The sequence below is a fragment of the Sparus aurata genome, chromosome 2, assembly GCF_900880675.1.
Source record: "Sparus aurata chromosome 2, fSpaAur1.1, whole genome shotgun sequence".
Taxonomy (NCBI): domain Eukaryota; kingdom Metazoa; phylum Chordata; class Actinopteri; order Spariformes; family Sparidae; genus Sparus; species Sparus aurata.
Genome location: NC_044188.1, coordinates 29844669 through 29861568, shown reverse-complemented (window position 1 = coordinate 29861568; position 16900 = coordinate 29844669). Strand labels below are relative to the sequence as shown.

At 43.6% G+C, this 16900-nt stretch overlaps 1 protein-coding gene across 2 annotated transcripts in view; it reads left to right on the top strand.

Moving 5' to 3' along the window:
• LOC115569495 (large neutral amino acids transporter small subunit 4-like) overlaps positions 1-16900 on the top strand; it is a 31691-nt gene that overhangs the window by 2313 nt on the left and 12478 nt on the right. For both annotated transcript variants that reach the window (XM_030397463.1, XM_030397464.1), the window contains exons 2-5: positions 1388-1611; positions 7387-7597; positions 7704-7759; positions 8002-8078. In XM_030397463.1, the coding sequence (XP_030253323.1) occupies positions 1452-1611; positions 7387-7597; positions 7704-7759; positions 8002-8078 (504 nt within the window). In that variant the 5' untranslated portion in view covers positions 1388-1451. The remainder of the gene's footprint in view (positions 1-1387; positions 1612-7386; positions 7598-7703; positions 7760-8001; positions 8079-16900) is intronic.

The following is a 16900-nucleotide window of genomic DNA, read 5'->3' as shown; positions in this document are numbered from 1 at the left end:
CCGGTGTGTCCTCCTGTCAGTCTGAGAGGGCTTCACAGGTCATACATGAGAAAACAGACTGACACATTATTATTTCACCGATCTGTTTATTCTGGAATTAGTATAGCAAAAAAGAGAAAAAAAAATCATATAGGACAACATTTCATTTTATTTAGGCCTACACATTTTTATTTGATTTGTTTTTCTCTTTGTGTTTTTCTTCATGTGCTGATGTTGAGTTCAGGTGCAGCTCTTCTGCTCAGTGTGTGGATGATGATGGTGTGTGTGTGTGTGTGTGTGTGTCAGAGCAGAGGCAGCAGCGTGAGCGTTCACTGCACAGTCTCGCGCCGCGCTGGTTCGAACCGGCTGGAACTCGCGCTGCATTCACGTGCAGTGGAGTTTCCTGGAAATGCACAGTTGTTTTTACCAAAGTCTCTTTGTCACCCCCGGCACAAGACTGAAACATTTCCGTTTATAGTTCCACACAAGCAGAGATTGAAATCCAGCAGGTAGTCGTGTCCCGTCGATTTATTTCTTTCACCAATTCAAGGTTAACAACATTTGGGCAATTTCTTCTTCTTTTTTTTTTTTTTTTAAATCTGATTTGGTGATATCAAAATAATTTAGGTAAGCAAACGGTAAATGTTGATCTCGGTCCTGGCATCACACTCAGCAGCTTCGAGTTGAGTTTTTAATGTAAAAGCTCCGCAAAAACAAACATTTTCTGACAATAAATTATCCCTTAACAGACTTCCCCCACAGGAACTGAACGCAACATCAACCTCACGTGTAGCTGCTGCACGAGCTATGTCACTGACAGCCAATAGGAGAAGCCATCATAAACCCTAAGGCCAATTAGAGATGTCATGGGGCGGGAGTTTTTTTTTATTATTTATAGGAGGGGTTTGAGCACCTCCAAGTCCTCAGCTGTTTTCTGTTTACGGAGTCTTCCTCCAGACTGCCTTCATCATCATCTGAGCAGAACAAAGACATCCATGGTCCATCACAGTGGAGTCATTCAAAACACATTAGTCTCAAATCAAGCAGCCCTCATTCACAATCAGTTTGGTTGGTCAAGTATCTATTATACACATATAAAGAATTTATATCCTGGTTTTAAGTTGCTCTCAATTTACACACAGCAGATAGATAAGACACACAGCTGAATATAAAGACATGTTAACATAAATATCATGCAAATAGAAGTAGGTAAACAAGTATGCAGTAGTGCTGTAAACATGTGGAACCATTCGTTTATGACTGTATTTGTTCCTTTTAACTACCAGTGCAGCATTAGCACCGATATCATCTGACATCCTTCCTTCTGTCTTTTTAATATTCACCCTCAGGAGAAATCTTAATGTCATGATCATCCTCTCATCATTATCCCCACCGTCTTGTCTTCCAGGCTCCGGCAGCCTCTCCCTCACCTCCAGTCAGGCCAGTGAAGTGCCACCTCTGACCCAGCTGAGATGGCTCCCACCCTCTCCACAGCCTTCTCCCGCCGCTGGTGGATGGCGGTGACGGCAGTCATCGAGAACCTGCTCTTCTCCGCCGTGCTGCTGGGCTGGGGATCCCTGCTCATCATGCTCAAGTCTGAGGGCTTCTACTCCTACCTGTGCCAAGGACCTGGTGAGTCAGCTTCACAGGGTTATTGTATTTAATGAAGGACGGGTGCATTTCAGGACTGCTGAGCGGAATTTGTGACTGCATCAGTAGGTAGTGGAAAGTAGTGCACTATATGTTTTCTCAGTTGTACCTCAGTACAATTTCAGGAATTGTAATTTTACATCAATATTAAAATTGTATGCAGCTTTACCCTTTACTCCTCTATATTTATCTACTAAAGCCACTGATAACTTTTAAGATTAAGATTTAGCTTAATAGCTTGTTTTTGCCCAGCGACAGGGCACTCAGCCACATACAGCACTGAATTACGGTCCAAAGGTTGTCTACCTCTGGTAGCTGGAACATTGGTGCCCATGACATTGGCCTGGACTCTGGGCCAGAGTAGGGTCAGCTATAGTCATTCAGGCAGCTGACCCCATGTCTATCATAGATAGCAAAATTGTGCCAGACATGCTCATCCGGTCCACATGTTGAATGATGGACGGTCTGAGCCAGAAATGGCACACAGAACCAGAGAGGGTCATCACTGAGAGGAACTCATTTTATGTACTAACACTGGAATTAAATGAATAAGTTAACATCATAAAAAGAGTGAAATGGGAACTGTTTGTCAATATCCTTCGTTACTTGCTACTCTAACACACCTCTTGCATATACATTTATCTCATTTGAAGCTAACGGTCCTGTTTGCTACCAGTATTTTACAAAAACTGCTTCTCTCTTGGCTTAATGGATTTAATCCGAACGGGATGTTAATGACATGATGACGCACAGAGCATCTCTGAGCTGCTGAGAGACCAAAAGCTTTCAGATGACTGATTGCGACACCCTGAGGTTCATTTATGCTGAGTGGGTGTGGTGGAAATATGGAGATTTAAGGACACACAAACAAGCTTTTTCAGAAAGTGCTCACAGCCTTGGCTGCTCCATATTCTACGTTTTTCATTGCTTTTACTGCAGTGTTGTGCCTGTTAATGGTGAGGACTGCAACTGACAGCTGAGAAGCAGCTACCTGCGTATTAGCAAACACGCAAGATTCTTGTTGATCCAACAGTTTGGTTTTTCTCATGGAAAACAAGTCAGTATGGCCGGTGGGCTGGAAACAAGTTTAAAAAGCAGCCATAAGGTCCACATTCATCCCCTCAGTCATAATCATCACACAGGCTGTTTTCTGACTTTGTCTCTTTGATCCTCTGATTGTCGCTCCGTCTGTGTATTCCTCTCTCTCTATATCCTACAAAGGAGCACTGATGAAAGGCCTGCTGGCTTCATTTTTGCATATAGAGCCTTTTAACGGTTTTATTCCTCTCACGCTATCACGTGACCCCATCTGAGAGCCCGGTCATTGTCACTGTGCGCCTGTATTTCCTGCTTTGTAGATCATTTCTCATTTTCAGCACGTTCAATCTCCTGTGAATTAAAACTGATGATCCGCTGATGTCTGTGAAGGCGGCCTGTTTATCTGATTGGATCATGTTTCAGCTCAGGTCTCCACATTCTTGTAACGGCTCTCTGACCTGTTAAGTGGCGTTAAATCATCAGTTTCCATGTTTGCTTGTCTGAAATCAGGTCAAGAAGGTACGATGTCGGCCTTTTTGTGGTGTTTCTCGCAGTGTTTGTCTATCTTTGGGGCCAGACATGAGCACTCATTCATCGTCCCACTTTGAATGTGTATTGTCTGCATTTATTATTAGATTTAAATTACATGTAATCTTTGACACAGTGGAGAGCTTGGCAAACTGTCAGCCCTTCTTACTACTCACAGCAGGTCAGATTGAGTGGGTACGTTAAAGTCTGAGTGTGATTCCCCAGATGCTATTATCTTGCTGTGCTGTAGTAGAGAGATGGTAACACAAAAAGGAGATTGTACATTAAAAAGTCCCACAATTTGAATGATTTCCACTTGATTTAACTCCCTCACATTAGCTTCAGCTGAAGTCAGATGCTTTTTTGCACAAAACAAGGACTGCAGAGTCTGCCTCTCATCTCAAACATTACAAATTCTCAAGGAAGGGATCTCACCTTGGCCAGTGTTCACAAGAGGAACAAGTACAGCGACTGAAAAACAGTTTCAGCGCTGCTTCTGAAATTGTTCCCCTCATTTGCTATTCTGTGTTCGCTGCAGACGACTTAACAGTGTGTCCGTTAATAAAAAACCCAAACATGGGACGTGATGCAGGTCATGCTCATATTCTATGAAGATGACTGAGCATCATTTGTTCCCTACTTTTAAATGCATCGTTGCATTTGGGGTCCTCTGTATGGGGTCTAGTAGCACAACAAAAGGGAACACAATTGGATGAACAATTAAGGTCCACATTGCTTTAATTCATCACAGTAAATACAAATGAAGGGTATACATGTCAGGCAGATGGGTGAGAAATGAGAAAGAAACCAACTTAAAGATGTTGTTTCACTGCATCCATTTTCAAACTCTAGCAGTGGAATGAGCATTCCTCTGAAAGATATGTTGTGTTAAGATGATGAATATCAGTATGCAAACCCTTGCGTTCACTACGTTTCTCCACTCAACCGGATGCTCACGACAGAAGGCTGATAACACATTGAGTCAGAGATGCCGCGACGGCCAGACTGCAGTGGTTCCACATGTCGCACAGATGCTCCACTGCTTGCCCGAGAAAACAAAGCCCTGTCCCGGAATGTGTCGGGGAGGTTTCACCGAGTGGCATCAGCTCCTGCAGCAGCTGCAGCGTGTGTGATGATTTACAATCAGAGCCGCAGCAGATCAGGTTCATGAAATTGCCTGTTATCACATAGGGGGGGGAAGAGGGAGAGAGAGAGAGAGAGAGAGAGGTGTGCAGGAGACATTATACATAAAGTCACACCCTGGATTAGGCCTATTCATCCTGCACTGATACACTGTCTGAGTCGGCTGCATGTTTAATTAGCACATATATCAATAATAGCATACCTCCCCCTAAAGGTCACAGTTTTCTATTTCTACGCTGTGGCTCTGTTGCATAGAGCGCGCTCCTCGTCGTGTTCGTGAAACTCATGTTGTTGTTCGTCAGTTCAGAGCAGCCTGCTCCCCCACACTCAGGTTGCAGTGGCTCTGAAGGTGTGAAGTGTGTGCGCTGTGTTCCTGTGTCACACAGTGGAAAAACAAAGAAAGACAGAAAATACAGTTCCCTTGTATAACTCATCGGCCGGTCTCACCTCCTCCTGTCTCTCTTTTTTGTCACGACGCGACCTTCTTTGGCCTATATTCTGGGCTTGTTTCATTAAGAGACCAGATGTGCGTTTTGACAGTTTGTGGTCCGGGTGAACAGAATGTACGCCACCACGAAACGTAAACAGGATGTGAAATCAGTCGTTCGTGCGTCTTCTTGTTTGTTTCTTGTTGCCCCGAGGCCGTCATACATTACTATCACTTGACCCCATCAACTTTAAACAGTAATGACTGTATCCTTATATACTCAGCCTTTAATCAGCTGAGAGATCACTGCCTGCTAATCGTTTGTTGATATGGCCACTGTTACACGGATGAGCTGTGTGTACGGCAGGATCCGACAGCATTATTCCACCTAACATCCTTTGTGATAGTCGGCGTACGCTGGTGATCAGTTAGAGGAAACAAAGCTGTTTGTTCATCCCAGTAATCATTAAACCAACTGACTCTGTAAGAGGCGAGTCCTTGACATCCACTTTACGTACCGTAGATATTTTAGAAAAGAGTCGTACAAGAAAAAGCAAAAAAATGTTGCGATAAATGTACATGACATGGTGTTGAGATGAACGAACAGGAACACGGTGAGCACAGGGTTAGGAGGTTCTCACAGATGATCAAGTCAGCCTTTTAAACCCTTTAGTGCCTGTATGCGTGTGTGTGTGTGTGTGTGTAGTCCGGGCTCATCTCTTATTGTTTGCTCTGGCCATCTGATTAGTCAGCAGCTGAGGCCGTTGGGGGACAGATGCTGCTCTCCTCTGCGAGTCCAACAGTCAGCACTTAAAGCTCCAATACACCTCAAAGAGTGTCGAGCACTAAATCTCCATATTGACGGAAGAGGTTTGATCACAAGGAGCCCTCGAACGCTGATAAAGAAGCACATTTTTTGTCCCGCTGCCTTGATCCAGACTAAAATAGTTATATTTAAAGCAATAATAATTATCATCAGGATCAAAATTTGAACTTTACTGGTCAGGAATTTTATTCCGTTTTTTTGTTGCTCACGGTTCCAATGGAGCTAGAAAGAGTAGAAGTAGAAACACAGCTAAGAATAAGGACAGTAAAGCTGGACAGTTGTCATAGATTTATAGATCGGAATTCTGCAAACATCTGCAAAGACAACAGAGCAAACTCCAGTTGCTGAGGAAGATTGTGTAACATGCCTGAAAGCTCCAGACCATCTACTAAATGGACCTTGTGAGCAGATTGCTTTGTTAGTTCTGTATATCATATATATATATATATATCTATACATGATCCATAAGTAGTGCACTTGAATACAGTGCAGCGTAGTGTCTGTGAGCAGTACAGCTCTGCACCCTCGTGTGAAATCTCACTGGTCCTGTCTGCAGCTGCTTTGTTTCACTGCTCAGGTGTTCCCACATCTCTCAGTGAATCTGTGCAACACTGTATAAAGACATCGCCGCAGTCATCAGGTGTTCATTAAGCCAAATTAACTATGACCTACTTATATGCCGCACCAGGATACAATTAATAGTGACATAGAAGCTTCCTGGTCTTCTAAATCCCCCCCCCCAGCCTCTTTATCCTTTTGCCATAAACTGGCCCAGCAGAGGTAGAAATCAACATCACACACCGCTTAAAGAACAAGCAGATCTTCAGTTCTGTTTATCAGACCCGGCTGAGACACTAGCTGCTGTTGACAACTTGCCCTCAGGGCTCCAACGAAGAAAACACTCTGATGACTAAGTTCTTTATAGCTCCCTCCCTCCCTCCCTCCCTCCTCCAGACATTTAAAATGTGGTAACTGCTGAGTCTGTCTCTATTGTTTTCCTGGCAGCTGATCAAAAACAAAGTCAAGGTGACGAGTTGTTTTCCTCTATCAGCCGTCCTCTTTTGTCCCCCCCCCGTCTGTTGATACCAGAAGAGTTTCACCACAGGCAACGGTCTAATAGAGCAGATAGACAGAAATAGAGTGCACATGAACTCAGTGGACTGTGTTTACCAGTGATTCAGGAGAGCGAGCCAGCATCTGTCCCTGTGAAACTGCTACACAGAGTTCCCCTCCGCCTTGCATGGGTGCCGCTCTGACTATTTCTGGCACCTGTTTACCATGTATTGTGTTGTTTTCCTTCTCAGTGTGTTTACTTAACCTTTAATGAGTCTCCTGGCTTTTAGATCAGCAGCTCAGCCCTGAGAGAGAGGGAGTGGTGGAAGGGGGGAAGCTCAGACTTCAAAGAGCAACATTAGGAATGAGCTCCCTGTTAATACCGAGGCCTTTATTTTAGATCATGCCAAATACTCTTATCAAGTCAGCAGGTTTTCATAATGATTGTTTCAGGAACAGGGAAAATAACGATGGTTTGTGCACACATCCAAAGGTTGGATTCTGAGGTTTGATTCACTTATTACCGTGAAAGGAACAGTTGACCCAAAAATGAAAATTCAGTCATTGTCTGCTCGGCCCCATGCCGATGGAAAGTCAGGTGAAGTTCTATAGTACACAAAACATTTCTGGACCTTCGCAGCAGAACAGCTCTGCAGCATTCTCAACTGAAGCAGATGGGGAATGTCAAAAAGACTCCACACAGCGTGTACACACTCTAATTTTTCTCACTATTTTTCTCCAGAGAACAGCTCTAGCCTTAACTTCTCCAAAGCGAACGAAACCAGCGCGTCTGAGGAGTACCTGGAGATGAACGGCTGGACCATCTGCAAGGACCAGGACGAGATGCTGAACCTGGCTTTCACCGTGGGCTCTTTCCTGCTATCGGCCATTACCCTGCCCATGGGCATCGTCATGGACAAGTATGGTCCACGGAAACTACGACTTCTGGGCAGGTGAGGCTTGAGAAGAATATCCATCTTCCCCTGATGTCATATGATGTCAGCCATTAATGGCCTGCTTGGTTTATTTATTTAATGCCTTTGTGCTTTGTGTTGCCAGTGCCTGCTTTGCCTTCTCCTGCCTGCTCATCGCCTACGGTGCCAATGATCCCAACAGTGAGTATCCCTACTCGTGTCATCTCACATACAGTACATGGCTTTAACAGCAAGCGCCACACCGCCTCACACACTGCTCTCTATCATGCTGCTTTTGTAGGTCACCCATATTGCACAGCAAACAGGTTACATGTATTGATGCAGCGGTGACACTTTAATCAATCACTTGGGATGTGCTGGAGTTCCCTCATGTCATCAGACTAACAGCATCTGTCTGTGAATCTCCTCTCCCTCTCCCACAGATCTGTCCATCCTGATCTTCTTTGCCTTGGCGCTGAATGGGTTCGGAGGCATGTGCATGACCTTCACTTCTCTGACGGTGAGTAGGAGGGCTTGACCAAATTAACTATGCTTACATTTTCACATTAAAGCTGCTTAATCACATTGGACATGGCTGTTGTGTTAAGTGGATTTGCCCGAGGATGCAAAGTACAGTTGCGTAGAACCTTTGCCTTGAGATCAACTTTGGTGAACTCAGACATGCATTTTACGCTGTTGACCGATAGCAAACAATCCTGACTGTACTGACGATTAAGGCAGGCAAACAAAGGACCGGGTCGACCGTGGAAGAAGCATAGATGAGCTGTATCCAACCACCTAACCACGCAAATCATATACTAAGATATATTAAGTAAAAAGAAAAAAAAAGTAATATATATTCGCTTAACCATTTTCATGTATTGCCTTCCTAAACAGCAGACATATTATGCCTGGCTACTGACATCATGTGACAGCTAGCTAGCATGATAGTGGTTTGCTGAACGGCCACAGTAACTCCCAAACAGGACCTGCAGCTGGTTAGCCTGCTGCGTCTTTAAGCTCTCTCACACCAGTTTTGCAAGAAACGCAGACACACAATACAGTTTATCTAGCAGCAGACATGTCAAAAAAGACTGCATGACTCATTTTTTTTTATTAAAATGTCAGTATCAGCAAACCAGACTGCAGAGATTTAATATGAGGGGAAATTAAATGAAGAAGAGCAGATGTGGAGAGAGAGATGAAGCCGAAGAGGCAGGAGAGTGGACTAGAGCAGTGATGGCATCAGACAGTGATGGAGAGAGGATAAAACAAGAGGGATCAGTGGATGGAGAGAGGGATGAACAGAAAGACAGGCACATCAGAGAGGAGGACGGCCAGAGAGGATGGAAGAGGACACAGAGGGAGATGTCTGAGCAGAGGGAGAAAGGGATGAGCAGTGATGTGTGGACTTCAGAGGGAGGGAGGGAGGGAGGGAGGCAGTGGATAAGGAAAGCCAGTGGTCAGGATGATCTCATCAAAAAGTGCTGCATCACAGGAGAGTCCACGTGAGGGGGAGACAGAGGATGAGAGTGGTTCAAAGAGAGCGAGTCTGCATCGGTAATCTATTATTCACTCCTGCACTGCCGCTCTGGCTAGCAGCCAAAAAAAGACCTCTCCTCATTTTTATTTCATCCACACGGGTCACTAATGTGTGTGTGTTGTTGAGAGTGCATGTCTACAGATGTGCGATTGTTCTAACCACACAATAGAGTGTGTTATAAAAGTGAGAGGACATTTTTAGGATCTGTTTTAAAAAAAAAAAAAAAAAAAGTTCTGATCTTTACTGTCCAATAAACACATCGACAAACTGCATTGTAACCATTACATCAGGGGTGGATCATTCAATTTCTAGTTTAGTACTGAGTGGTTTATTTTGCGACAGTGTCACTTGCTGCCTGAATAGTCTGTTGCTTTATCACAAAACACACCGAGGGCAGAGACAGGCTGTCGCTGAGGAGACAAACAGGAAGCAGCGACAGGGGAACTGAGTGTGTCTCTCCACCCATGCTTCAGCGTTTCCTATTCAGGCTGCTAACTGGGACCCTGACTGACACACATACACACACACACACACACACACACACACACACACACACACACACACACACACACACACACACACACACACACAGAAGTTGCTTAGCTGGTTTCATCCCCCCAACCCCCCCCAGTCTTTACTCTCAGCCTGGTTGTTTTTATCCTCTCAGGTTTCAGCTGCTCTCCTTCAGCAAGGCTGGACCCGCACGATACTGTATGTTACTGTATGTAAGACGTGTTTGTGTGCGCATTTGTGTGTGTGGTTGTTTTAGCTGTGGAGGGCCTCTAACTGACAGTATGCTCTCTGCAGGCCTCAACAAATGTTTCGTTTATACAACTGCCTCGGTTTGTGTGTGTGTGTTTCAAAGTGTCTGCAGGTTCTGTGTGTGTGTGAGAAATACATAGAGAGGTAGAGTAAGCGCCTGTAACGGTTATTTCTCATGGCTGCAGAGCTCTTGAAACACCTCAGGTCAGGGTGGCACACCCAGTTCACACAGTGTGTTTTAGTCATTTGGGAGTAGAACCAGAGATTTCTTTCACCCTCTCTTGCTAAATCTAATGAGCTCTATGTGGACTCCTTCTCGTCTTCCTCTTCCTTATTTCTTCTCTTTATCTACCACTGCTTGACTTCCTCATTCTCTTGTGGACACATGGTCAGCAGCACGCAGTGTCCCGGAGCTGGAAAACAGGGAGGGAAGCTGACGAGAGGAGGAGGAGGAGGAGGAGGAGGAGGTGGAGGAGAGCGGGGCGTTTAATTCCCTCTCTGCTCTTCTGTGCTTGTAAACAGCTTCATGTTACACAGAATCTCTCCAAGTGTTTCCAAACAGAACCCCTCTACATACATACTGTACATCCACACCCACGCATGCACTTGGAGCTCCTCCCCCTCCTGTTCTCCGTCTGGTTGGTGGCACGTGTTTGAGCCCCCTCTGTTTTGCTGGTGTTTGGCCTCCTTGTCTGCCCTGATCTACTTTCTGTCGGATGCCCTCTCATGTGTATTTCCTGTATTCCCAATCCCTTTTCTTTCTGTGTCACCGGACCATCTGGGAAAACTGTTACAGGCTCACTGATCATCCGACTGATTCCCTGACCGAACAAACTGTTTATTGGTGTCTTTTTTTCAGTTGAGAAATCGAAATGCTCCGCACATTTTCTCCACTAATGACTGAGATGTTAAGAAGCATACACATCGGTCGTGAGAACTCTCTTGGTAATACTTTTTTACCATGCTGCTGGAAATGGCAGGGTGAGATGGAGGAAGTACAGTATATGCTCTGTCTGTTACACGCGACCACACAGAACAAAGAGAAGGGAGATGGGGGGGGGGGGTAAATGAATGCAAAAGGTCAAGAGTTGCTCAGTAATTTGAGATCTCAGCCAGCCAGACAGTTGCTGTTGTTGCGCCCGTGTGGATGTGGCTCTGTGCAGCGGTGTGAATTTCTGTTCCAGGTGCTGGTTGGATCTAAGTTTTAGGGTCGCCTGTGCAGCTTGAATGGCTGTAAATCCTTTCCAGACACAGAGGGGTTTTAACATCTTTACCCTTCCATTCACTTATTTCTAGTGGAAACATTTGTAATATACATATATCTATATTTTTTGGCATGTGGGTCAGCTTGTTCCAACACAAAACACCAAGCTTGGCATTAAAACACGTCCTTATAGGAGGGGGATAAAGATGACGTCAGGTCGATGGAGGTATGTAGTCTGGTGTTCGTCAGCTGGTGTTTGTTAATCTTCTGGCCCACTTGGCTGCTCTTTATGATGGATGGAGTCCTATCTTGTGCATCAGGACAGGACCGGCTGGAGCTGGTTCTCAATGGTCAGGCAGCTGAAGTTTCCACTTGCCGAAGCAAAGCCTCTTCCTCCTTTCATTTCTCTGTTCTCAACTCTCAAACAGCTCCGTCCGGCTTCCTCTTTTCCCCCCTCACCGCCTGACTTTAGGCTCAGCATGTTTTCTCCTCCCCTAAGGCCTCTTTGTCACACCAGTTTCTGCCTTTTACATTCCCATTTTCAACACTCAGCACACACCCTCTTACTCAGAGTGAGTGACAAAATATGTGCAGATGTGCCAGTAAGTTTGTAGTGAGCAGAGAAACAGTTAATTAAGCCAGAATCAGCACATCACATACTTATAGCGTATGAGTGGGTTAAATGATGCTCAGCATACACAGCATTAATCTCCTTTGTCTGCACTGATAACATTAACTACTTGCACCCAAACAAGATTGTATCACAGCCGAACAGGTTCGTGTGTTGAATGTGTTACAGTGTTAAAAAAGGTCCACAGCCAAGCTAGCTGCCATGTGTGGTTGTACTAAGGCACCAGTGTTGTAAAAGTATCAAAAAGGCAAACTGGAGTAAAAGTAAAGATATTGTGTTAAACTATGAATTTGGTAAATGTAAAACTCATCCATATGAATAGCACATGAGATAAAGTCTAAGGTATCTGATATTATATGAACCTAAGTATCAACATTGATTTCCTGGCAAACAAATCAAAAGTACAGGTAAATTATAGATATATTTAAATGTATGTATACACTGTAAACCATGGGTGGACCAATTATTGGGTCTAATATTTTTCAAATTATTGGAACTAGTGCATTGCCCATAGGAAGCATGTATTCCTATAGAACAGTGGGAGGTTAAGTAGCTTTTTCATGTATGGCCAAATGAGGTTGTGTTTGAAGGTGGGACGTCAGGGATATAATTGGCTGTTTTTGACTACTTTTGATTATACCATTATATTTCACCTTAAAAACTATTTACCTTGCTTTGTTTGGTGTCATTATTTTCAGCACAACCTCACATGTGTGACTGTACAGTTATTTTTTCATTTTGACATATTATATTAACACTATGGACCTAAAATCACAAAATGACATAAAATCAGAGTAGGAAAAAGTTAGATTTTTTACTGTGAAAACCACAAATATGTTTTTACATTTTGACATATCATATTAACACTATGGACCTAAAATCACAAAATAACATAAAATCAGAGAAGGAAAAAGTTAGATTTTTTACTGTGAAAACCACAAATATGTTTAATGAATCAATTGCATTAGTTATAATGCAAATATAAATTGTTGTTTGCTAAATTTGTGCTTAAGTTTTTGAAATTTACAAAGTTATATGTAACTAATTTAAATGCAGGCAATGCCTCAGGCTCCTCAGCTCAATGAAGAGCTGCACTGCCTGCTCCACATTCAGCAGTCTCCTCATTGTTTTGACTCACAACACAAAAAAACGACTACACTACACACTAAACATACTACACTTAACACTATATAACATACTAACTATACACTCCAAACACGCTATATGTCACAAATCTCTCAACTCTCAAAACTCGCCATCTCTGTCGCTGTTTGTATCACAGCCGGCGTCCCTCACACAACTTTCCTTGTTCCTCAGAAACCAAACTTGCTGCTTGCGGACACTTTCGTGACAAAAGCCTGTTTTTACCGTTTCTTCCTGCACCAGATACAAAGCAAACGTGACGTCAATGTTCGCGAAAAAGCGTGGCGGACATTATTTACCCTAATATCGGTTTTGGACGTGCCGTTGCGTCCGGTCTGTCGACTCAGGAGATGGGGCATGGGGGTGGGCTAGCAGCTAGCTACACACGAACATCCACAGATTCCGATTCCACTTTGTTGTCCTTGCGTATCCGGATCTCCTCAGACCGGAATAGACTTGGTCCGGACTTGTTTAGTCTCATTAATCCACAACAGTCAGTTTAGATGCAAAGAACGGGACCGAACCGCCAGCAAAATCCTGGTCCAGCTTGCGCCGCTGCAGGTATAAATCTGCTTGTTTCTTAAGGTGTGTTGTTGGCTTGAGCTCTGCAGTGATTGGCTCTGGTGCGCACGTGGCTACGGTGGCTACAGTTGACAATGCTAGCGGAATTGGTAAAGCATTTATGAAATAATTTATTAACGGCATCATTGCAGTCCAAACAAATCCAACGTCGCACACCCTTAAACCACGCAGCAGCCATGTTGTAAGTCTCAGGTCAGTCTGATCCTGATCCGCAGAGATATTTGAGGAACACACAGACAGACAGACAGACAGACAGACAGAGATTCCTTGCTTTTATAGAGAGATATTATTTTTCAGTGGATTGCTGTATGATATCTGATTCAATACATCCATTTAAAATGTGATTCTTTGGCTAAAAAGCTGCACGTTATCTACAAAGTATCTGCAAAGTAACTATTTATTAAATAATGGTGGTGGAGTAAAAAGTACAATATTTGACTCCAAAATGTTGAAGAGTGGAAGTATAACGTAGTAGAAAATGGAAATACTGCAGTGAAGTACAGATACCTTGAACTTGTAATTAAGAGTAATTGACTAAATGTACTTACATTCTTACATTGTAGTTAACATTAATGTTAAGCAACCGTCACAGTCTTAGTTAAGCATGGTATGGATGTTAGCATGGTCATTTGCTGGTCAGCAAGTGGGGTTAAACAAGTTCATTCAGTTTAACCTCCTTCACTACTCTCTGTGAAGCTCTAGCTGTTCTTTTAGTGGCAAATCCCAGGACATTTAAGAGCACTTACATTGTTCCAGGACATTGTGGCAGTGTTCCAGGAACTCTTTTTTTAGATAGCCAAGAGAAACATTTTCAAAGAAAACTGCTGTTTGATTCATCAGCATAACCCAATACTGAAGAGATTTAGACAGTTTTGCATTTCTTCTTGTTTGGTTCAGTTAAGACCTCCTGCACCTGTTCAACCTAACCCATATTCCAGAACAAGATATCATGCTGAGTCATGACAAACAGCGGTGCTTGTATGAAATGCTGGGTTACCTGGATACTGCTCAAACAAAACCCTGAAATGCAACCACTTACTGATGAATACCAAAAAAAATTATCTGCACCTGCACCTGCCTCTAACCGACCACAGGCCACCAAACCCTGATCTGTTATCTGCAGGTGACTGCCCTGAAGCTAAAATAGACCTTCCGTTGCTGTCCAAACACTGAGCCCATCCTTGTGTGTGTCCTGCCACTATCTGCATGGATGCACTGTGACCACAGTGATAACAAAAGAGCTATTGAGGAAAGAAGCAATAACAAAGTAGATGGTGGGTGTTATTATTTGAAAGAGGTACCACTGCTCTCCGTTTGTTCCTTCACTGCTTCCCCTGGAGATGAAGGCACTAATTCTTATTTTTGTAAAGTAATCACGATCAGGAGACCAGTAGAAGCAGTGGGGAGATTAGTAAAGCCTGTGTTAAATGAGGTAGAAAAGGGTAAAGTAAGAGAACAAGGGGAACAAACACCGGGAGATGCCTCTGATTAGGAACTCTGACTTGACTTCCTTTGTACCTACAGGCACCAGGCTGACATGTTTAATTTTTGGTTAAAAAGTTCCAATAACACTTGGACGTATTGCCTTGAGATTTTAGGGCACATTTACGTAAACCGCAAATGACTTCATTTGAATGTGTCTGATAGTTTGTGTCAATTAGTGCTACTTTAGCAAATGCTAACACACTACGCTAAGATGGTTTGGACGGCATGCAGTCCTAAACATCAGCGTGTTAGCGTTGTGAGCATGTTAGCATGTTGATGTTAGAATTGAGTTTAAAGCAACGCTGTGCTTAACGCTACAACAACTTTCATGTTTTGTTGATTCTGACATCGCAGATGGAGATGACGAAGGATGGATAAAGTAAACCACCCAACTACAGAGCAGCTTCTTTCCTCAGACTCCTCAATTCACACTCAACACTCCACCACTGAAAAATAGTTTCAACTTACCCAACGTGAATAAGTCAGAATCCGACCCAGTGACATGCATTAAGAATAACTACTGTTTAATGACTATAGGAACATGGTCAGTCCTCTTGCTGGTGATCTTGTTTGCTAAAGTAAGTCACACAGACGCAACAGTATTACACTGAGATTGTTTGATGAACAGTTAAAAGGAGAATTCAGCTTTATAATGGGATTCATGAGCATAAGAAAGTTTGATTCATACCCAGAAAATAAGGTATGTGTATTTGTTATATACCTGACACACATTCTATAGGCTCACCTATAGAGTCACATTTGTGATTGCAACACTTCTTTTCATAGCAGGAACAATCATCGTGCCTGTTACCGTGTGACTGTGTACAGTTATTGTGTCATCGCTTGCTTGTCGTGTGTCTTTTAGCGGCTGAAGCCACAGTACAGACTCTTTGTCCTCTGGTGTTAAATGGCCACAAAGCTCACCTGTCTGCTTGACTGATGTGTTATTGACTTCTGCTACAAAAACACTGTTATCTGCTCCTCATCAAGCCTGACAGCTACTCCTCCCGTCAACACACTCTTTCTGAATCTGTCCTCCTGCTGAGCTCACTAAATCCTACTTCTGCTTTCATGATTAGCAGACAAACCAATGTATGTCATGTTTTTTGAAAAGAGTGGTGTCAGCAGCTGACTGTGACTCAGATCTAGTGTGATGTGCTCACTTTATCCGGCCAATGCTTGGCATCACAAGGGCCAGACGTGGTTTTTACTCTTGTTTGGGCATGTTGCTGCGCTCACAGACACTTTAAGGCTGTCGCTCTGACACGGCTGTCTTCGCTCACGTGACTGAGCTGTTTTCTCTCCCACTCGCACGTGCGCTCTCAGAAGTTATCACCAGTGACAACAGCGCTGCTTCCAAATAAACCTGATCGCAGAGTGAATAAATAAGCTCGGGTGTATAAGTGGAAGAGACACCATGGAGGTGAATGACAGAGCGGTTAGGGACTGACCTACCCACACTGCAGCAGCCTTATTCCTTCCTGTCTGCACTGAATATCCTGAATCTAAATGGGAAATTAGTCATTCAAACCAGTTTCCAAGTACCTGTAGGAAAACAATCAGAGTTATGTGTGGGACTGAACCTAATCATTCGCTCCCAGGGTTATCACTGTTTCTTTGAACCCTCTTCTCTTGACCTAAAATGAACTGCGGCCCTCTCCACGCAGCATGCCAATATATTTAACAAGCTGATTCTAAATTGTTTTATTGGTACAACTTGTTTTATCGCCCATGGTCTCAAGTGATGACACTTCCTTCAGTGTTGTTTGGAGCCGAAGACTACATGTTTGAAAATGAATGAAATCTGTTTATGTGGAGTTAAAAAGAAGTTATCTTAGTGAAGACCTCTGTAGTCCAGTCCACGTCTGTGCTTGAACGTCTTGGGTTTACATTACCTGCAACTAACATAACATGCACTAATCTCCGACTCAACTGTGACCGACTGAGTCTCATTGTGGGCAATATAGCTGTCAGATTTTGACGAGCATGAGC